The following is a 24,688-nucleotide window of genomic DNA, read 5'->3' as shown; positions in this document are numbered from 1 at the left end:
AGCATGTTGTTGTATGTGTCCAAAGCCTCACCTGATTCTGAATAACAGCCTTACTGACTTGGTATATACAAACCTTGTCTTCCCAATCAGACTTTTATATTTATTCTAATCATGAGCTACCTTACTCTCTTCTCACATGAGATAAGAGTTTTCTGCTTGGTCTTTATTTAAATAGTAGAGGTACTTTGGTTTCTTTACACCATCTCAATTATTTTTCTCCATCATATTTCGATCTCATACACGTAACCCTTGAGACTCTCAGAAATTACCACTGAGGTTTATGGTTACACAATTTCTGTGTTCATGATCTTAGCTTCGTGCCACTACGTGCTAAGTGAAACCCACAATTCACTACCTTCTATGCACTGACGGTGAACAATTAACTTTGATCTAGCTTTCACTAAAGAATTGATGAATTCAGCCTTAACACTGTACCTTGAAATCTCCGAATTTTATCTTTGTGTGATTCCTATGAAATTGTTAAATCCCATAATATTTCTTCCCATGGAATCCAGTTTTAAATTTTTTTTGAGATTTCACTTACAAATATTTTCACCCTCCTACTTAAATTCTTTTCAAACCTACTTGTTCAACAGACTACATTGGTCTCACAAGTACTTCGGTAGATTTCTGTCTTATGTCAAGATCAGGAATTCTGAACTGAAGCGAAAGCCACCCAAATTAGCCTGATTAAAACAAGCCTTTCAACACTTCTCAATAAGTGTCTGATCGTAATTCAACGGGAAACCGAACAGACACTTTAAGGTCTCTCTTGACTTTGAAGGAAGAGATTCGTGCCCGGGATCCATTGTTTCTTGTCTTTATTGACATCACAATTTCCCACATATGTGTTGCTTTATTTCTTTTTCTTTTACACACTAAGCACGAAAATCTTTTCGATTTTCCATAATTCTAGTCTCATGACTTACAAGGAAATTTTTTTAAGAGTTGTGGCTCACTATGTTACACGTGGTCATTCTGCTTTATGATGACAGCTAACACAAAAGGGGATAAGCTGCTGACTCAGTTGGGAGTCAAATCGCTTTGATTTTTAAATGGCGCTTGAAGGACAGGCGTACGAAGTGGAACCGTTTTTTTCAAACGGCGCCTGATGGGAAGGCATGTGAATCGGGAAAATTATTTCTCTCTCCTGTCATCGGGGCTCCAAACTGTCACGCGTCAATCACCTAAGGAAACCCTTCGTATTTCCCTCGAAGATTTGGAACAAATTCTTCTCTCTCCTCTCACCACAGTATAAAAGGTAACTTCGACCATTATTTACCTCTTTACTGCACCCAAAACTAAGAAATTAAGAAATCAAGAAAAGCATTCTTCCTTCTACTGTTCATCATCTCTTCCAACTTCTTCACTTCAATGGCGGATTCATCTTCTGTTCATGCCACTTCCCACATTCTGCCGATTCGTCCTCAACAGAGTCTAATCATCGATCTTACTCCACACGTTTACGATGCCTTCATGTTCCCGATCATCGAATGCCTCAAATATTCGCCGCTTGATCCCGCTCTTACCAAAGTTGAAGCTGTTCCAATGGAATGTTTATCGCAAATCTTCGCCACAGCTCATTATGATAAGTCTGTCGATAGAATTTTCTTCGACATTCTTGATCACAAGGCATCCATATCCAAGCAGCGATTATGTTCGCTTTTAGGGTTTGAACCCGATTCATCTAGGGTTAACCCTGAATCCATTCCAGTGGGTCACTTGTTTTCCATGTTCTATAACATGGGATACACTGAGGTTTTGACGACGGTCACCAAGTTCAAGAAATCGTGCTTGCCTCCTCAATGGAATGGGTTATTTACAGTTCATTGGCTCCATCCCTGAGTCGATGTTTGGAGACGTTCCTAGCAACAGCCGCATCATTAGAACATACAAGGAGTTTCGTCACTCTGGTCCTAGAGAGCTCACTCCTGATATGATTAAGTCGATCCATGATGCTGATAGGCCCGCTCCAAGGGGAAAGAAAAATGAAAAGGGACTCAGTTGCCTCAGAACTGCAGTCCTTCGCCACTCTTCGTCAAACTCTCACTGCTGACAACTCAGCGTTTAAGGCGACTATTGAGGAGCGCCTCACTAAGCTACAAGAAGATCTAGCTGCCGAGAACTCCCTCATGGACGCTCTCGCTCGAAAGACCACTGCTCTCAAGGTCAAGAATCTTCAACTCTCTAATTCTCAAAAGGAGATTGAATCTCTTCGATCTGAAAGAGAGATTGTGTCTTCATGTGTTTCGGATGTCCACGCCGCCCTTTCCAACATCCTTGAAGCACATGATCCAATACTGAATTACTCAATCAGGCGTGATCTCGCCGAAAAGCTTGCTCCTGCCCTTTCTCTCCTGAGCAAAATTGAAGGGCTCCTTGAGTTCGTGTCCATTCCGAAACAAGGGGGAGAGAATGTATCTCAACCGCCTCCCACTTCTACAGCAACAAAAACAACCGAACCTCCTCCAACAGGCCAAGCCTCAGGTTCGGGTGTCAAAGACAAGGGGAAGAAAATTGCTGAAGAGAGCGATGACGATAAAGAGACGATTGCAGATCTCTTAAAGAAGCAAGGTCGCGACAAGGATGCTGATATGAGCGCTCGCGTTGCCAGAGAGGCTGAGGTATATGAAAGAAAAATGAAAGAGGATCATGATCTTCTTGAGAGCAGGAAAACCCTTTTTCCTCCGTGGACTCTTGAGAAGCTGCTGAAAGAAGCGATTGAAACACCCATCATTCTATGGCTTGAACCGGTGATTTCACTGGATCACATTAATTCTGTTGATTCACAGTTTGATATGCCACTCACCTGAAAGGCCTTCATCTTCCATGCCTTTGATAACGTTGCTGATCTCCCTCATCCTCATCCAAAGGTTGACAGGGATCTCGTCGAATTCTACCTGAGGGCTGCTCAACCACAGTATCAAACTTGGAGCGCTCAGAAAATAATCAACATTCGGGTCCTTAAGCCGTTTAGAGAAGGGAACTTTACGAATGTTCGGTTCAAGGTGCTGAGGGGTTCTGCTAAGACCGAACATGCCATTTTGCTAGCTGATCTTCCCAATTTGAATCCACATGATTGGATAATTTTGCACAACATCCTCCTCACAAATGAAGCAGCATATGGTCCGATCATTGATCACTTCAAGAGGATGTTTGTATGCTACATAATGGAAGTTGCCAAGATGGATCAGGAGATCGCTAGTGTCTTCAGGAAAAAGCCCACTATCCCACCTGTTGGCTCTGCCAGTGACCTAAACATGATGCAGATGGGAAAGATTGACCCGAAACGCAATTCTGTCATGTTTACCAGAAACAAAGGCTAAAAATGCCTGTTCGCTTTGGCAGACAAACATCTCTACACCACTGCATGCCTGGAACATGTTTTAGGAATCATTCATCGTTGCAAGCAGAATTCGGCAGATGACAAGAAGTACTTCGATGACATGATCCAGTGGTACATTCGCTTCGGACAGACAATCCTCACTCTTATCCCTCATCTGTTTGATACCACTAAGAAGGTTCCTGCAGCTGAACCCAGCAAGAAGAAGTGATAGTCTCGCTCCAATTGACGCAAAGGGGGAGATTGTTAGGTCCAGTTAGTGTTGCGTCTTGAGCTCGATAGTTAGTCCAATTTAGTCTCCGATATGGGCCTGTCCATCCGTGAGTTATCTTGAAGGGTTTAATATTTATAGATGTTTGCATGCATCTTTAAACGTAAGCTTTTGATAGAGATTTTGATAGCGTTCACAGTTCTTATCTTTTGTAACCCTAATATCCTCTACAGCGGAAGTTCTTCATCGAGCTCTGCTGAGGATTGAGTTAATTGAATCATTCGACACATTCAGATTCATTCTTGTGCTTTATCTTACTGTTTTTGCTTTCTTGATTTACCTGTTATAAGATCTAATCGATCAAGGAGTTTTATAAACTCATCAAATATACTTATTTATTAGGATAGAAGATTAGTGAATATCTCAAAATAAATTTGAGATAAGTTATTAAAGGGTAATCACAAATTGGTCACATAATTTTTGAGAATTAGTGTAGCGGAAACTAGGAAAGAAGCCCGTGCGTTGCACGGGTCAGGTGTTTTTTTTTTTTTTTTTTTTTTTTTTTTTTGGATGGGCAGGTACAAAATATTTGCTGCATCATAGTGGATTTTGTTAACATGCTCACCTTGTTGATGCAAGGTGATGTAAAGAACATACCCTACTAAAATCTTGTAAGATCTGATAGATTCATGGATGTGTATACGTATATGTATTATATGAAAAATAATAGGAGTTCAAGATTCTGTATCAAATATTCTCAATTATTTTTGCATTCAAATCAACGAAAGGGAAAGAAATACAAAAAAAAAAAAAAAAAAAAAAAAAAAAAAAAAAAAACAAAAAAAAACGTATTTATTCCTTGAGAATGGAAGGTAAGTTTGAGTTTTTTTACCTCATTAATCCTGCATAAAAGAGACAATACCAATAAGTATAAGCCAACATATAATATGTGATAAAATGATGGAATGGAACCTACAATTGACTCGAAATCTAAGCAAATGCTTTGTCAATTAGAGTATAGATTAAAGTGAAAAAAGATAAATTATAAATTTGGTCAAATGCTTTGTCAATTAGAGTATAGATTAAAGTGAAAAAAGATAAATTATAAATTTGTTTGTCAATTAGAGTATAGATTAAAGTGAAAAAAGATAAATTATAAATTTGGTCAAATGCTTTGTCAATTAGAGTATAGATTAAAGTGAAAAAAGATAAATTATAAATTTGGTCAGTTCAAAATTTTTTATTTTACAACATGTACTTTCAATTCTTTTTAGAGCAACTTCACATAAAACATTGAAATTTTTTAAAGTTATAGTAGCTTACTTTTAGGCATATATGTATATATATTTTTTCCTTATGGCATTGTACTGCATTTAAAAAAAATGAAAAAATTATAATAATTAGGGCCGGCGTAGTCACCCATTAACTACACATGGGGTGGAGGGCATGGATCATGAAGACGATAAATCTTCTCACCTTCAAAAGAGGTACTAGTTAATTGGTTCTTTTTTATTCCAATATTATTATAATCTATATATGCTAAAGGCTTAAATTAATCCACGTTGTTTTTACATATATGTTCTTGGAAGAAAATAGAAATTGTATAATACAGCAGTCCTCTTGTCTCACGAGATACCCCTTCAAAAAGCCCCTCTTTGACTCCTTTCCATTAAATTCAATACAAACACTCACCACAAATTTAACCGCTTCCTGTGACCCCCTAAACAGTGTTGATCAACACATATATTGCATGTGAAACTACAACAAAATCATCCTTGCACTTCCACATTTCTACGTTACAAATATATGATAAGACTTGCTTTTTAAATTTTATGCATTCTATAAACTATAAAACAACTAAATAGCCTAGTCTAAAAGCTTGCATTGCAACTAAACTGAGTTTAATCGGTGTTTTAGAAAATGGGTAAGGAACGAAATTCCCAAAACCCAACAAATATCCATTTTGTCGATATCCATGAAGTATTTCATGAAGAAGATGAAGAGGAAGAAGAAGAAGAAGTGAAACAAGGTGCTAAAATGGCAGAAAAACCACGGTCAAACCGGCCACAGTTGACCAGGCTTCGAGATGGCAAAAGAAGTAATAATATTCACAGGGGTTTCAGCAGGCAAGTGTCACTAGAAACAGGCGTCTCCAAGCTTAACAAAGCACAGAATGAACAAAAAACGCTTCCAAGAAGTGGAAGAAGTTTTGGAGGGTTTGGTTCGTCTCATAGTCATGGAGTAGTTGACTCAAATTACAAGAAAGGAGATTTTAATATGTTCAGAACAAAATCCACTTTAGGAAAACAGAACTCTTTTATGTTGCCATTGAGAAAAGAAAGTGGGATTGATCAGTTTCAGAAGAATGGCGATGAAGGTGTTGGACTTCTTGATCAATCCTTTAATAAAAGTGTTCCTGCTGGTCGATACTTTGCTGCTCTTACAGGACCCGAACTTGATCAAGTCAAGGTATATATTAACTATTTTTGTCTTAATGTATCAAGACGAAAACCCTTTAATTACCTATTTGCCATTCACTCTTAATTTGCAGGATACCGAAGACATTCTTCTACCAAAAGACAAACAATGGCCATTTCTACTTCGATTCCCAATTGGTTGTTTTGGTATGTGTCTAGGGTTAAGCAGCCAAGCGATACTATGGCACAATCTTTCAATCAGCCCAGCCACCAAGTTCTTACATATTCCACCATATATTAACCTTGTTCTTTGGATATTGGCACTATTGGTCCTTGTATGTGTCACTACTACTTACCTTCTGAAATGCATATTCTACTTTGAAGCGATTAGAAGAGAATACTTCCACCCAGTTCGTATCAACTTCTTTTTTGCACCATGGGTGGTGTGCATGTTCTTGGCGATAGGGGCTCCACCTATGATATCTCAAAAGGAACTTCACCCAGCGTTATGGTGTGCGTTCATGATACCTTATTTCCTTCTCGAGCTTAAAATCTATGGGCAATGGCTTTCTGGAGGGAAGAGAAGGCTTTGTAAAGTGGCTAACCCTTCTTCTCATTTGTCGGTTGTTGGGAACTTTGTTGGAGCAGTTTTGGCTGCGAAAGTTGGGTGGAAAGAACCAGGGAAGTTTCTTTGGGCAGTTGGATTTGCTCATTATCTTGTGCTTTTTGTGACATTGTATCAGAGATTGCCTACAAGTGTAGCTTTGCCTAAGGAGTTGCATCCTGTTTACTCCATGTTTATTGCAGCTCCATCTGCTGCTAGTATTGCTTGGGAGGCTCTGTATGGTGAATTTGATGGGTCTGCAAGGACTTGCTACTTCATTGCACTCTTTCTTTATATCTCTCTTGTTGTACGACTCAATTTCTTTTGGGGATTCAGGTAATAGTGTAAAAAAGTAAATCCTTAATTGAGGTTTTGCTTCTGAAATTGATGATTCGATTCATTATATTGCAGGTTTTCAGTAGCTTGGTGGTCTTACACGTTCCCAATGACTACCATTTCAATCGCAGCAATCAAATACGCAGAATATAATCCGAGTGTCGAAAGCAAAGGAATTGCATTGACACTGTCGTTTCTCTCATCAACCATGGTGTTGGTCCTATTTGTATCTACCTTACTTCACGCGTTTTTTTGGCAGACTTTGTTTCCTAATGATCTCGCCATTGCAATCACTAAGACGAGACATATCAGAGACAGAGAGAAAAAACCTATGAATTTGAAGCGTTGGGCAAAGCAGTCCTTGGTGTCGATCAGAAAGAACGGTTCAGGAGATAAGCAAACACTTGAGAAAGAATAAGAACAATCGAACATCAAGTTGTGAGATTCGTACAGGTAAATGAAGCCATGAGCCATATATAGTTTGTGATTTTCATATGAATGTATTAAACAATTCCTATCTATCATCAAATGCAAATGTATCTTCCTGGATTTATTAATTGAACGTATACTTTTTATTATATGCCTGAGTTACTTAGAACTAGGCGTAATCTCCAGGGGTGCGCAAGATTAGTATAACATGTTAAGATTAGTATACTTTTTATTATATGGCTGAATTACTTTTTATTATATACTCGGGCGTTGCGCAAGATTAGTATAACATGTTAAGATCGACGATTTGAATTTCAAAAGAGACTTACGTAGAAAATATTGAGGGTGAACATATTAATAGAAAACCACACCAAAACCGAACCAACAAATATAATTGAAGCATTATAATCGAACCATTACTAAAAGATAGTGTGATTTCTAATATGGTCTATGAGATATGTATTTTTTTGGGGTTTTAGTCCAAACCACGAATTTTTTGGATTGTTGGTCCTTTTGACCATGTTTGATTGTGATTTTGGTCCCTCGAAAAACTGAAATTACTGTAATACCCTTATGTATTTTTTTTATTCTTTATCTATTTAAATAATTAAAAAATAATAAAACACACACAATCTCTCTCTCTCTCTCTCTCCAATAGATTTCGACGACTCATCCTCTTCACTCTCCACCAGATTCCGACGACTTCCAATGCTCATTTACAATCCTTGACTAAGTGTACACAAACACAATCAACTAAACGAAGAATCATATTGTATGATTTAAATCTTTTTTGCTTCAATTTTTCAATCACAATCAAACAATACACATTGGTTTCTTCTTCTTGTTCGCATCACAATTTCTAGATCTCTGATTCTTTTCCAAAATCAAAATGTTCTCCTTTTCTTCTCTTTTTTTGTTTAATGGAATCTCGATCGTCATCAAACATATTTCGCAAACCAAAACTTTTCTATTGTTGTGATCCGCGTTTGAGCATTCGTGAGACTTGTACGATCGATGTTCAACGCAAAAAAACCTGCAATAGAAAATCAAAATTGATAGATTACAATTGAGATTCCATGAACAGAATAAAGAGAATCGATTGAAGATTTCATGAGTTGTTCTTTTGTGAAGGTTACCTCCAAAGTTCCTCCTACTCCAACTCCTATTCCATCTCCCACTCCTACAGTCAACCCATCACAAGACGAAGGGCCTGCAATCGAACTCAGCTCAGCCCTTACCTTCGGTCTTGATGATGAAGACATCCAAGAGTTCAACAAACCGACACTTTCAGATGACGACCTGATGATGCTTGAAGAAGAAGAGGAGCCCAGTGGTTCTCAGCATTCAACTTCCAAGCCTAAAGAGAAGAAAAAGAAGAAGAAGAATGTTGTCACCCGGAAGCAGTTCATGAGCCTTCAAGCCAAAGTAGAGCAAATCTTGGTTACGGTTAAAAACCCACTCAACCTCAACCTGAAGACACTCCAGGACCGTAGTCATTGATTGAAAGAAGTGAACGACTGGAGACAAAGGAGCGTATGGCTGTTGAACGTATCTCTCTCAAAGTAGAGATGGGGATCCGGTCCCTTGATAACAACCGCAAGGCTGACCATAAGGACTTCATGGCTGCAGCAGAACGCCTCATTACTGAGGTGACCACAATCAAAAAGGATCTTCAAGCAGCCATCACGGATCAAGCTGCTCAGTCTCAGAAAGTGATAGATGAGACTCATACTGCTTATGAGTCCACTATCTCTGTTCTTCACGCAACCATCAACAAACTGCAGAAATCCCTTACCTCCAACTTCCATGGCCCTGAGATCCTCCGGCTTACCAAAGAAATTCACAAGCTGCTCTTCAACTCCTCCAATCCAAACAATTCCCAATTGGCAGAGGCTATCAAAGCTCAGTTTCAAGAAGTCTGTGCCAAGGTGGATGGACTTAAGCAATGGCCTGAGGAAGCACCTCCGTTGCATTCCTCAAGAGGGGGAAGTGAAGAAGAAGAGCAAGTCCACCACTCTGATACATCTATCCATCAGAGTCACCTTCTCACCACTAAAAAAATTCCAACACCGCAACCATCACAACATACTCCATCTCCCCACACTTCACCTCCAAAAGATACTCCCAAAAAGCCTGAGACTCCTCCTCACTTCAAAAATCTTGAGGAGAACATGTCATCCGCAAGCTCAACAGACTCCCCTGCCACAGCCCAAAGAAAGCATGATTGGAAGGCGGCCAAACTTGCTGAACTTATCTGGAGAGAATGCGGATTCGACACTATGATAGATGAGTCTTTAATTAACTCATGGGTCAATCCGCACCGCAGGCTATTGGATGAAGACTACACCCCGCACCTCACATATGCTGAACCCCCTGCTGATGGATACTGGGATATTCCAATTTCTCTAAATGCCAAGTACTTTGCTGTATTTGAGTCATTTGACTGCAGCCTTCCTGCTCACAAACGACTGCCAATGGAGTTTGAAAGACTTAACCAATTTTATGCCAAGCATGGCTCCTCCATTGAGAATATATGGTCTAACGATAGACCATCCGCAGTCAAGAACTACAAGATGCGGAAGTTCATGAAGGCTGATTTCATCCAGTATACTCTCACCAGAAGGGAGCATGACTACATCCGCACCCAGGCAGACTTCCCTTGCATGAATCCGGAAGAAATCTTCCTTATTGCCAGGGTGTTCCAGAACAAGGCAGAAAAGCACCCTAAGATGCAAATAGCGCTTGAAAAAGCCAACTATTTTCTGAGGGATACAGTCTGTGACTTTTCCAAAATAGATGCGGATATCTACCCCACCATCATCAAGAAGATTGATCTCCCACCACTTGAACCTGTGCCAATGCCTACCGAAGGCTTCGAAGAAAGATCACTAGGCGCAACAACTTCCCTGAACTTGGAATCATATTCAAACGAAAGACTGACAACGTCAAATACTTCATTCCGATGAATGCCATGCACCGCTTGCCCAAGAAAAAACTTGACATCTACCGGACCGCATTTGAAAAATCGAAGCATACTACTGCAGAAGTCAAGTTTGAAATTTCGAGAAGAATCACATGGCTGGAAAATGTCAGGAAGTTCTGGTGGATTTTGATCAAGTTTCTCAAACTTGATAGCTGAACCGGAGTTAAAGAGGTCGCTTAGGGGAAATTATTGAATCATAAAAGTGACCCTCTTGAACTCAGCTACCGCAACCATCTCTCTACCGCAACGGTTCAGCACCCACAGCCAATCCAACACCCGGAGTCAGTCCTTCATCAGCAACCGCAATCAGTCTTTTGCTACCGCAGTCTACTTATCTAGATTATTTATTGTCTTTTATGTAATACACTCTATTATCCAGTATGCCTTGCATAGCTTCTTATAGAGTTGTAGTCTAGAATAGTTCAGAGTCTCTATAAATAGCGACTTATTCTCTTGTATTAACAACCTCTACACTCAATCACTGATAACTTGCGTATTATTCTGAAAACATTTCTCCAAGTTATCTTCTTCATTTCTCTATCTTTCTATTCTTCTTACTCTCAATTGTTACTAAAGCATATCTGATTATAACCTCTCTCCGGAGCAAGTCTTTAAGACTTAATCACTAAGTTTGATCTTCCTTATTAACTCGGAGTGATTGCATTCCTTGTTACGAATCAGCTTAAGTGTATTCTTGATATAACAATTGCTGTCATTTATATTTCTTTACTTTCCACAACTAACTCTCTAACTATCTAACTATATTATTGTTGAGCTTTTAGATCCTTTGAGATTAACTATTCCCAATATACTTGTTCTAAATTTTGTTCAAGCGTGTCTCCAAGTTTTTCTCTCAACACAAAGGCCACATCAGTACGAGTGTGGGTCATAGCAAACATGATCGAGCCTACTGCAGAAGCATAAGGTACTCGACTCATTTCTGCTATCTCAGCCTCAGTACTCAGGCTCTGAGTTTTACTCAGTCTGGCGTTACTCTGGATGGGTAACTCTCATTTCTTGGAATCTTGCATGTTGAACCTTTTCATCACCTTATCCAAATGGGTACTCTGACTAAGTCCAATTAGTCTTTTACTTCGGTCTCTCAGAATCCTTATCCCTAGAATATAGGCAACTTCTCCTAGGTCTTTCATAGAGAAACACTTCCCAAGCCAGGACTTCACTTCCTGCAAGGTTGGGATGTCATTTCCTATGAGTAGTATGTCATCCACATACAGTACCGAAAAGCTAACTATACTCCCACTAGCCTTGACATAGATACAAGATTCATCTTCACTCATCGAAAATCCAAACTCTTTGAATTTCTCATCGAAGCAAAGATTCCATTTGCGAGGTGCCTGTTTCAATCCATAAATGGATTTCTCGAGCTCACACACTCTATTAGGGTATTATGTACTAACAAAAGCCTTTGGCCGACTCATGTAAACATCCTCAGCCAAACTTCCATTAAGGAAGGTGTTTTTGATATCCATTTGCCATATTTCATAATCATGAAATGCAACAATGGCTAGCAGAACCCTAATGGACTTAATCTTTGCAACTGGTGAAAAGGTCTCATCATAATCAACTCCCGGAGTTTGAGAAAATCCCTTTGCAACCAGTCGCGCCTTATAAGTGTGTACATTACCATCCATATCGGTCTTATTCTTAAAGATCCATTTGCACCCAACTATCTTACGACCTGGTACATTGTCAACCAAGTTCCAAACTTGATTGTTATACATGGACTATATCTCGCTATCCACTGCCTCTTTCCATTTAGCAGACTCGGGGCCTGACATGGCTTCTACGTAACTGTTAGGTTCATCCAGACTTACCAATGTCTCATCACTGATAAGTGTCTCACCTTTCGCAGTAATATGGAAACCATAGTAGTGCTCAGGTGCATTCTTAACCCTTGTGGAATGCCTCAGAGGTACAGACTCGTCAATTGGCTCAATAGGAGTTGCCTCCTCAGGTTGAGTGCTAGGGTTTGAAGTTCCTTTATCACTTGACTCTTGAATTTCTTCAAGGTCAATTTGCCTCCCACTATTTCCTTGGCTTATGAACTCTCTCTCTCTCTCTCTCTCTCTCTCCCTCTCTCTCTCTCTAAAGACACCCCTCCTTTCTATAAAGACCACATTCTCACTATGTCTGTAGAAGAGGTAACCAAAGGATTTTTGTGGGTAGCCGATGAAAATAAACCTCTCACTTCGAGGTTTGAGCTTATCATGAGTCTTGCGCCTCACGAAAGCCTCGCAACCCCAAATCTTAATGTGGTCTAGTTTGGGAACTTTACTAGTCCACATCTCATGAGGAGTTTTGGCAACTTTCTTTGTAGGGACCAGATTGAGGATATTGGCGGCAGTCTCTAAGGCATACCCCTAGAATGAGATTGGTAGCGAAGCTCGACTCATCATGGAACAAACCATATCCAATAACGTTTGATTACGCCTCTCAGCCACACCATTCAACTGTGGTGTCCTGGGAGGTGTCAATTTTGGTGACAGGTGAAGCTTTCCAATTCCCCATGATCAAGTTTATCTTTCCATGCTCCACATTCTCACTTCTTCTTAGTCCTTGCAAATCAGAACAAATATGAATACCACAACTAGTATCGAGGACCCAAGAGTTAGAATAGGGTGAGTTATTAGATAGAATAGTGTAAATACCTGCATGGTTGGGTTTGACTTTCCCATCCTTCACATCTTGTAGGTACTTTGGTCAGTTCCGCTTCCAATGAGACTTTTCATGGCAATAGAAGAATTCAGCTGCTTTTGGGTCAGAAGAAGGAGTGACGAAACCTTTCTTGGTTCCACTTAAAGAGGAGCCATCAAGGGTCTTACCCTTGGTACCTTTCGAATGGCTCTTCCTCTTCTTCCCTCTACCTTTCCCGATTTCCATGACAGGGGCGGAGTTTGGAGTAGGAGTAGGAGTGTTAACAACTGACTTACCTTTAAGACCTGTTTCTACGGTCATTAGAAGTCCTTGAAGTTTGTTGAGTGTGACTTCTTCCTTATTCATGTGGTATGTCATGCAGAATTGATCATAACACGAGGGTGAGGAGTGCAAAATAATATCTATTGCTAGCTCCTCGGGAAAGTTCACATTAAGCTTCAGTAGACGATCCACATACCTTTGCATTTTCTGCATGTGGGTCGTGACGGATTCTCCATCCTTCATTCTGATTGTTATCATGGAGGAGATTATTTCATACCGCTCTTGAAGAGCACTCTGATGGTATATTTCCATCATATCTTGGTGCATCTCAAAAGGGTAGTAGTCCTCATAGGACTTCTAAAGTTCAACTGTCATGGTGGCCATCATGATGCATGCCACTTTGGTGGCATCTCTTTCATGAGTCCGAAAGTCAGCGATCTCCTGGGGAGTAGCAGTGTACTCATCGACCTCCTTTAGCTCCTTATCGAGGACATATTCCTTGTCCTCGTAGCGAGTCACCATCCTAATTTTCCGGATCTAATCCATAAAGTTGGAACCATCGAAGATGACCCTCCTGTTGGGTTTTGAGCATTCTAACACTTCCTAAGTGTACATGCAACCCTAATAAACCTTGGATCTATGTTTTTCTAAGATACATGCAAATAATTATTTTTCCAAGGTTCATATCCTAACTAGCATGGCATGGGGAACATGAATCAAATAAAGCTAGTAGAAATACTTACCTTGAAGTTGTAGTTGATTGCTTGGAGTTTTAGAGCCTAGCACCAATAGTGTGAATGCCTCAAGTGGAAATCACAAATCACCACAAACTTGGAACTTTGAGAGAATAGTCACTACTATCTTGAAATCGGCCCTCACCTCAACAAGTGTCAACTAGTGTGATTTCAAGAACCAAAGCCTCCTTTATATAGTGTGATGGATTAGGGTTACATCCACGTAAACCCTAATACCCATGTCTCTTCATTTCCATGAGATCCATGGGTTAAAGCTCCATGAAGTATCCATGGACTTTTTCCATGCAAGCCTAGCCCATTCTAAATAAGCACTAGCCCACACTATATAAATATAGAAGCCCATATTTAATTAGTAATATCTTTGATCTCTAAATTAATCCTAGATTAATTATAGATCACTTCTAATTAAATAATATGATCTTATATTAATATATTAGAACTTATAATATATTAATAAATCATAACTTGTACTATTCTCAAATATTATCCATAAATTGTTCGGGTGAAGTGCAACCCAAATGGACCATGCCGGGTCGGGTCAAGTACATACCAAATATAGTTATGGACTTAGACACTATATCCAACACCTCCCACATAGGTTCATGAGGGAAAAGGAGCCTGTAAGGTTTGAGCCAGATTCGGTTTTGTAAGAGAACAAATTTAGTTTAGATATAAAGATAGTCCTTAATAAAACACCCAAATGTAATATTAAGGCTAGGATCCAATCACAATATATCATAAATTAGAAGAGGGATGCCGTAATCTAAGCTATAACATATTTGAAAGGTAGGTAAATGACGATTCACCAATTTCGACCATGAAAAACAAAATATAAATATTAGGTTTTAATTGGTTCTTAGAAATTCCTAGATTCTTTTTGAGATCCATTGAACTTTTCAAATGCGTGTTTCAATCTCAAGTGTGCCCTCCAAGTTTTGTGACAGGGATACCGAGGATCACAAAACGAGGTGTGAAGTAACCATGCAAATCACTTGGTACCCTTAATGTTTATCACTCAATCGATGTGCCGGTTAACCACATGCGCTCCACCAACCTATAATAAACCTTAAGTCACCCTTTACCTACCTTGCTAAGTCCAAGTTAGTGTGCCAGTTAACCACACACGCTCCACTAACGACTAAAACAAAGTGTAAAGTGTAGTTTCATGGATTAGCACCTTATTCACATTTTCCTAAAGTAACTAAGATTGGGAATTTAATAAAACATTTAGTTACTTTATAACAATCATTATACTTTTAATGTGAATTTTATAAGTCCTTGTCCTACCAGTTCGGCTAACGACCCACCACCGATCAAGGAAGCGGTGGGTGAGAGTGGACACCCATTAAGCTGCCATTTTGTAGGTAGCAACCTCATGCCTCCTTATAGACCGGCTTCATGAATGAGGCCTACTAACGGTAAGACGACTTGATCTTTTATATATATATATATATATATATATATATATATATATATATATATATATATATATATATATTATTAACTTATAATATTATAAAATATAAGGGTTGATTTTTTAAGTTTTAAAAATCTAGGGGTTGGAACTAAAGTTTATTAAGATAACTTTACATGTTCCAAAACTTGAGGGCAACTTTTGTAACTTAACAAAACTATTCAATTCGTAACTTATGAGTTATTAAAATGAAGACTCTTCATTTTTGTAACTTATGTGTTCTTTTAATGAGTTTAATACAAGTGACTTTTGGTTATCCATAACTTGAGGACAAGTTATGGACTCCATTAAAACACATAAAGATCATGAATTAAGCATTAAACAAGTAATTCATATAATCTATAAGAACTCATAAGAACATGAATATTCATATCAAAATTTCAAGAACATATGAACACATATAATCATGTAATTTTGATATTAGCCATTGAAAATGGATTAGAACAACCATTGCACCATCTAAAACAAGTTTTATAACACCAAAACAATTTAGGGTAATGTTTCTAGTCCATTTCCAGCAGCAAAAATCGAAATTCTGCACTCTGCCTGGCCAACTTCTCAAGTACATGAATTGACTCGCCGAGTTCGTTGCAGTTTCACTTGGTCTCGTCGAGTCCCCCATGGACTTGTCGAGTCCCCTGTGCAGACAACTTAAAAAATTCGATTTTTACACTATTTAGCATCAAGTATCAACAAACAAACCTAGGCTCTGATACCACTGATGGGTTATGAGCATTCTAACACCCCTAAGTATACATGCAACCCTAGAAAACCTTGGATCTATGTTTGTCTAAATTACATGCAAAATATGATTTCCAAGGTTCATAAACCTATCTAGCATACATGGGGAACTTTTAACATAAAAGATGGCTAGAATTACATGATGGGTTTTGGTCATAAGACATCCTATGTGCTCATACAAACCCTAATGCTTGGATCTAGGTTTCTCTATTGTACATACTTTGAATCCAAGACTATAAACCCTAATTCTAGCATATGGAAATCAATATTAACATATAATTAGGTTTATGATATTACCTTGATTGTTATGTAGTAATAACAATCCCAATTCCTCCTTGAATTGACTTTGGAAGGCTTAGAGTCACAAATGTCACTCCTCTAATGGCTTACAAACACCATAAGCAAGTGGAGAAGGTATAAAGAGAGAGGATAGAGGTAGGAATTCGTCCTTAGGACTTCTTGGGAAGGCTTGGCCGAATTCACAAGCCTTAGGGGGTTTATATAGGTGTAAAGATTAGGGTTTTAGTCCTTATCCTTATCTAGTTGCTTGTCCACCAAGCAACCATAAGATAAGTCCTAGAAATCCTTATCCTAGTCAAATTCTAAGGGATTTACACCTCAAATTCGTTCACCATATATATAAGATAATCCTTACCTTATTTTGTAACTATCACATAATTACAATTCAGCCCCTCTAGTTTAATTAATTACACTTGATCACAAAATTAATTCTTAATTAATTATTGACCAATATTAATTAAACAAATATGATTTCTCCTTTAATATATTATCCTTATAACATATTAATAAATCATAATAACCTCTCTCTCTTTATTTATTTCTCCAATCAAGTTGCTTTGGTGAAGGCAACCCAAAAGGACCATGCACCATCGGGTCAAGTACATACCAAAATAGTTATGGACTTAGACACTAATCCAACAGTCTCCCAATTGGATAAGTCTAACAACTATTATGTGTATGACTTCGGATCCCGATCTGCAATCGTAGCTTTCCAAAGTCGCTGTCAACTCTGATCATATCAAATACACGTGTCCTTAGATAAGGGATCATATATTCCTCCATTCTAGATATCATATGAGATATGATTTCAAATCATTCTCTTTGTACTATATCTCGATTCCCGATTTATGACGACTGACTAATTGAACAAATCAAATTAGCCCTAGCCCGGCCGAGCATTTACGTTTGTCATCACTAAACCATCGAGGGGCCCAAAGATATCGCTTTTATCCTACTTTGAATAAAAGGAACGGATAAACTTTGATACAATGCTTGCTTGCACTCACGCACCGAATCACACACAACATTATGTTTTATAACACCAAGTTACTGGTGCGTTTACATATTATCAATGTGCAACCGATTCGCAAGATACAACTCACACATCTCGGTTTCAAGAATATAAGATGTTATCGTCTCACCAATCACTCGTGATACAATTCATGGAGTGATCCAAGTGAGCGTGGGTTTAATCCAATGCTCAAATCACATTCATAAGCACTCATGAACGTCGCAGCAAACATTTGCTTATGTCTAATACTCTTTTAGACAATCCACACACTAATTCACGACAGTCTTCATTCATATCTACTTCCAACATATGAACGACTGTGGCCCGTTTGAATAGTTTGATTATTCTTAATAAACTCAATTATTCTGGAAGTCAAAACATGCAAATGTGAAACACAAGAATAATACTAATCCCATATGGCCTCAACCCTTTGAGCATAAATAAAACACCTTTTATTTATCACCATATTGATTACTCATTATTTGTAGTTTCGGGTAATCAACTTCTTACTTGAATTATAACACTTGTCCCATGTTCCTAGCATGCACACAATGTTTACCTATGGTTCTTACTTTGTGAAATAGATCACATTGAACACATTTCCAATCATTCTCATTTCAAAACTCCAAATCCTTTTCATAAGTGAAAGAATATCAAATATTTGCCACTTATAGAATATGCTAGATTCTAACACTTTATGCAATGATCCTTTTGTAATGTCACTGCACCAAAGTCACAAAGACTATTGCCAATGATATTACAAAGTCTTCTATCGGAGATTGTTACAAGACAATTCCATAGATGTGATGTCTCTCACTCAAAGTACTTTCTTTGAACATCCTTTTGCATAGAAGTTTCTAATCTAGTCATAGATTTTTAATATTCAATTCCCAATATGGACACACTTCCATATGTTCCATATGACAACTCATTCTTAATAGAATCTTATCTATTCGTAATGATGTTGATATGGTCCATCCAATATGAAAACATTTCCATATTTTCCAATACTATACTTCCAACTACTCCCAAGCGACCAATCATCGTCGAACTTTGGATTGTCCTTTGATAGTTGTTTAATTGTTTTAGTCAAAACCAATTCTTGTCCTTTTTCCCTCTTAATGCGCTAGACATTTGGAAAATTTTAGAATGGTCAACCATTAAAGCATTTGCAATCGATCCTATACCCGAAGCGTATGGGACACGACGCATAATGTTTTATTTGCTATATTCTCAAAATTCGAATAGTGAAGAGGGATGCCGTAATCATAATCGAAATTTTAAGAACACACTTTGTACCTTTGACTAAATTTTATTAACATTTCTCAACCTAAACCTTTAGATTTGAAATGAAGCATAATATTCTCTCCCTTAATTATAGCAAAACAACTCTTCAACTATTGCGACTTTGCAAAGTATGACTCTTGTTTTCTATAATTAATATTGCTAACCTTGCAATACTTTCCTTAATAATCATGCAATCATAACTTTTATGCTCCCACTATCTTGATGATTATTATAAAACATAACACTTATGCTCCCACTAGCTTCGACATGTATTCATAAACATCTTAACTTTCAGAAAAACAATGCTTATTGAATTTCTTAAGTTCATGTTTCTAATACTTAGTGCTTTGATAATCTTTTATCAAGGTTTCTTGAACTTATACACATTTGCCTTCGATAGTTCATATGTGTGTCTAAACAATTAAGACTAATTTCCAAACCTCACAATTCAAATTATGGAAAGGGATGCCGTAACCATAATTGAATTCGAGAATGCAATTTTACAATCACTATCTTCTTAAAATCTGTCTTAGTGAAAGCATTTCCTCACAATCATTTTCATGAAGGAGGAAATCTTATGACACTTAGATTTAAACAGTGTATTTGTTCCTATCCATGTGAATTTGTCAAAACCAAAGTTTACGACAAATTCAAACTCTTATGGATCGAACTTTCTTGATCTCGATATCTTGCCTTTATGGTAGCACAGCTACCCACCATGTCTTCCAAGTAGTTAAGCAGCTCACCCTTTCCTATCAATGTACCTTTCATTGATTAAGGTGCTTTGCCTTTTATGCGTTCAAAATGAGAACTCATAGAACTCACATGCATAATTAACTCGATTGGATTGGCATAGAATCAAAATAATGTCAACACGATAGGTTGTAAACCTCAACTCGTGTGCCAGTGATGATCGATAAGGTTTATTTGATTTTGTTCTTGAAACCTTTCAAGACTATTAAGACTCCCACTGACTCCTTGACATATATGATTCTCTTGTCAAAAACCATTTCTTGACAAACAAATATTCAAGAGTTAGTGTAGCTTTTATCAAAACACTTCATAAATTGGTCCTAGTTGGTCTTTGTCTTATCCAAGACATCACAACTTTCCACATTTAATGAAAGTTACAAACCTTCTTAATACCTTTCACTCAATGTCACAATCTTAACTTTAAGACTTGTTATTGGAACGAAGTGTGATTGACTTATTGATTTAACCATTTCTTCAATTCTTGATTCCTCTTCTTAGACATACAATTGTACTAAGACTCACTTAGAGGATCAATTGAGGTATGGTTCTTAATCATCAAGACCTATCATAAAGCATAAAAGGTACTCTCCCATCTTGGAGAAACTTTTATCTTTCTGCCTACTTGATTCTTCTTATTCGTTCTGCTATTGATCTAAACCCTTTAATCAATTCAGAATTACACTTAATCTTGTAAGTATAATCATATTTACTAAACCTTTAGTAAATCATGACGAATATCATTGTTACTCTTATGGTGGTCTTGATCAACACGCAACATTGTGTGCTCGATCTCTTAGTCCTTCACTTGACACTTTGTCAATGAATTTGTCTAATTTCCAAATATGAAATTTCTCATTCATCGTGCAACCAAGTTGCGTGATTCCAAATTTCTGTCCAATTGAAACTTTGGGCGATGAGAAACTCTCCCTATTTGGTAAATTCTCGACTTTTCCATAAACACCATAAATAAGAATCATATCCATTTGTTGTAGAAATATGCAAACACCAATTTTCATAACGATTTCATTGCAAGGAAATAAATAAATAAATAAATAAGTCAAACGAAAATTTATTTTATTTATAAAAGCAGTGGAAAACATTTGTCCTTACAATGCAAAATCCATTGAAAACTATGTATTTCAAAAGAAAATTTCTAACAACTCTATCATAACTATCTAAGCTCAAAATCTAATCTTCAAGTTCATGCGATCAAGATCCATTCCTTGTGATTAGATTCATCTTGCTCTTTCACCAAGCTTCCTTTCTTTTCACCGATCCTGTAAAACATTCAAATGCAATCTTATTACATTATGTATTAAGAATTAATGAATAGGAACTTAATGGAGTTATATAGTGGATTTTACCTGAAGCGCAGCCATACTCTTTGACTCTCCCATCTTCTGGACTCTTCAGGCTCTTTGGGCAGACTTGTATCCAACGCCCTTTCTTTTGGCAGTAAACGCAGGTCGGTTCTCCTAGAACGTCCTCGGAAGCATGGTCGGTTGACTTTCCCAACACATACGCTCCATTGCTTCGCCAAATCATTTCTGATTCAGCAGCAATGAGCATGTAAGTTAGGTCAATGAGGTTGTCGTCATGATTCATCATATAATACTTTCTTTTGAACTCATTATATGATTTAGGAAGTGACTGCAAAACCCAATTCACAGCCAACTCATCTGGGAATGACACACCCAACATTATCAACCTATCAATGTGTGATTTCATTCCTAGAACGTGGGCACACACGGGTTTACCATCTTCATGTTTCATTTCCAATAGGGCTTTAGTGATATTGAACCTTTCAATTCTTTGATCTTGTGGGTTGGGGAGAACAATAGGAGGAGGAGGAGGAAGTGAAGCATGATTTCTTGTTCCTCGATTGAATCGTGGAATATCATCTTCATGTGGAATGCTTGTTCCACGAGATTTGGGAAGACCATAGTTGTCGAACTTTGACATCTACAAAACGGGAGAAAAACAAATTCAAGTTAGTTGATAGATTGAGTCCTTAGTAAATCACCCAAATGAGATACTAAGGCTAGGACCCAACACAATATTCTACAACTCGGGAGAGGGATGCCGTAACCCTAATTGCAGAATATTTGAAGGTAAGTGAATGACGATTCACTAATTTCCACCACGAAAAACGAAAAAGAATTTAAGTTTTAAATCTATGAAAACTCCTAGATCCTTTGAGATACATTGAACTTTCAATGGCATGTTTAAATCTCGATATGCCCCTCTTGTTTGTGACTGGGATGCCGAGGATCACAAAGCGGGTGTGAATAACCATGCAAACTACATGGTGCCCTCACATGTTACAGTCACTTATTCGATGTGCCGGTAAACCACACACGCTCCACCGAACTATGACAAACATTGAGTCACCCTTTGCTACCTTTGCTTAGACCCATTTAGTGTGCCGGTAAACCACACACGCTCCACTAACGTCTTCGCAAGGGCACAAAGTGTAATTTCATGGAATTGCATCAATTCACTTTTGCCTAAGTAACTAAGATTGGGAATTTTGAAAAACATTTAGTTACTTTTATAATTCATTATACTTATAATGGAAGGTTTCGTCCTATCCTACCCGTTCGGCTAACGACCCTCCACTAGTCAAGAGTGCGGTGGGTAAGAGTGGATACCCATTCAATCGCCATTTTATAGGCAATTTCCTTAAACACCCCTTATAGACTAGCTTCGTGAATGAGGCCTACTAACGGTAAGACTAACTTTTACTCATACATATATATAATGTTAGACCTTTAATCTTATATATAGTATAGGGTGTATTTTTATACTTTTAAAATACTAGGTGGTCTAATTTAACAATTATACTTTTAATTCAATTAAATTGTAGACCTAAACTTTTATGGATTTATTAAACTTCTTTTAATTATACACCTTAATTAATTAATAAAACCATAAGGGTGTGATTTGAACCTTTTCAAAACTATGCAAGGGTTTTAGAATTTAACATTCCTAATTAAACTTTTAATCAACTTTTAAATTCCAAAACTTGAGGGAAAGTTTTGAAACATTTCAACACATTAGGGTTTAGAATTTAAATATACATCAAAATTAAACCATTTAATCAAAATTTAAATTCCAAAACTTGAGGGCAAGTTTTGAAATCTTTTTCAAAACATTAGGGTTTCAACTATTTAAATTTCAAAACAACAAACTTTTGGGGTTCAAATTTAAACTATAAAACTTAAAGGGCAAAATATGAAACTTTTCATAGCATCAAGGATCAAATAACAAATAATTCAAATTAACATTTAATCACATAATTATCCATATTTGATTTATTTAATGATTTCTTGCAAAACAATTTATCAATTTACTCAAAATAATTAATCAATTATCTTTTAAGGAAACAATTATCTTATTAATTGATAAATATCTTCAATTAGATCAAAATTATAGTCAAATATATCATATAATCGGATTAATAATGTTCTAACATGATAAGGTAACTATCCATAAGCAAAAACAGCAAGAAATCCCGAAGTACCCTCCATCTGACGAGCCAAGTCGCCGAGTCAGGCATGGACTCGTCGAGTCACCTTGGACTCGGCGAGTCCAGCCTCCATAAACACAAAATTCGAAATTTTCAAACATATCAAGCATCAATACAATAGAAACCAATCAAGGCTCTGATACCACTGATGGGTTTTGGTCATAAGACATCCTATGTGCTCATACAAACCCTAATGCTTGGATCTAGGTTTCTCTATTGTACATACTTTGAATCCAAGACTATAAACCCTAATTCTAGCATATGGAAATCAATATTAACATATAATTAGGTTTATGATATTACCTTGATTGTTATGTAGTAATAACAATCCCAATTCCTCCTTGAATTGACTTTGGAAGGCTTAGAGTCACAAATGTCACTCCTCTAATGGCTTACAAACACCATAAGCAAGTGGAGAAGGTATAAAGAGAGAGGATAGAGGTAGGAATTCGTCCTTAGGACTTCTTGGGAAGGCTTGGCCGAATTCACAAGCCTTAGGGGGTTTATATAGGTGTAAAGATTAGGGTTTTAGTCCTTATCCTTATCTAGTTGCTTGTCCACCAAGCAACCATAAGATAAGTCCTAGAAATCCTTATCCTAGTCAAATTCTAAGGGATTTACACCTCAAATTCGTTCACCATATATATAAGATAATCCTTACCTTATTTTGTAACTATCACATAATTACAATTCAGCCCCTCTAGTTTAATTAATTACACTTGATCACAAAATTAATTCTTAATTAATTATTGACCAATATTAATTAAACAAATATGATTTCTCCTTTAATATATTATCCTTATAACATATTAATAAATCATAATAACCTCTCTCTCTTTATTTATTTCTCCAATCAAGTTGCTTTGGTGAAGGCAACCCAAAAGGACCATGCACCATCGGGTCAAGTACATACCAAAATAGTTATGGACTTAGACACTAATCCAACATTACATACCTTGTAGTTGATTTGATTCCTTGAAACCCTTGAGAGCCTAGCACCCCAAGTGTGATGCCTCAAATGTTTCACACAACACCAAATGCTCTTGGCATAAACTTTTAGAGAGAATGTCACACTTTAGAAATCGGCTTGCCCTATATGTTGCTTCTAGTACCCGATTTTGGTGAGCTTCATATCCTTTATATAGTATGTTACATTTAGGGTTACACCATGTAAACCCTAATGTGACATGACTCTTCATTTCCATGACCCATGGGTTTGTAACTCCCATGGAACATCCATGGAGCATCCTATGGACATTAGCCCAACTTGATAATCCATGGAGCATCTAGTCCACTATAAAAGTATGGATGATTTACACAATCAACCCATATATTTAATTAGTCATCTTTTGATCACTTAATTAATTCTTGATCAATACTAATTAAATAATATTATTAATATATTAGAACTTATAATATATTAATAAACCATAAGTGTTATTTCTCTCATTTTAGTTTATCCAAATGCATGATGCCATGCAACCCAAATAGACCATGCCGGGTCAGGTCAAGTACATACCAAATATAGTTATGGACTTAGATACCTTATCCAATAGTGGCCTTAAAACTACAAACTC

The 24,688-nt window shown here is 37.3% G+C and overlaps 1 protein-coding gene across 1 annotated transcript; it reads left to right on the top strand.

The window, feature by feature from the left end:
• Nucleotides 1–5,329: 5,329 nt before the first annotated feature.
• On the top strand, nt 5,330–7,489 carry OZS1 (C4-dicarboxylate transporter/malic acid transport protein). Its single transcript, XM_079029079.1, has 3 exons — nt 5,330–6,023; nt 6,106–6,911; nt 6,987–7,489. The coding sequence occupies exons 1-3, from the start codon at nt 5,475–5,477 to the stop codon at nt 7,327–7,329; spliced, it is 1,698 nt and encodes a 565-aa protein (XP_078885205.1). The 5' UTR covers nt 5,330–5,474; the 3' UTR covers nt 7,330–7,489.
• The last annotated feature ends 17,199 nt before the right edge of the window (nt 7,490–24,688 follow it).

The sequence above is a fragment of the Lactuca serriola genome, chromosome 3, assembly GCF_051521515.1.
Source record: "Lactuca serriola cultivar US96UC23 chromosome 3, Lser_US96UC23_V15, whole genome shotgun sequence".
NCBI lineage: Eukaryota > Viridiplantae > Streptophyta > Magnoliopsida > Asterales > Asteraceae > Lactuca > Lactuca serriola.
The sequence above is the reverse complement of the archived record's forward strand: the minus strand, read 5'-3'. Positions and strand labels throughout refer to the sequence as shown.

Coding starts and splice junctions, on each gene's coding strand:
- OZS1 (XM_079029079.1), top strand. CDS start 5,475: ATGGGTAAGGAACGAAATTCCCAAAACCCAACAAATATCCATTTTGTC. Junction 6,024..6,105: donor CCGAACTTGATCAAGTCAAG/GTATATATTAAC, acceptor CTTAATTTGCAG/GATACCGAAGACATTCTTCT. Junction 6,912..6,986: donor AATTTCTTTTGGGGATTCAG/GTAATAGTGTAA, acceptor ATTATATTGCAG/GTTTTCAGTAGCTTGGTGGT.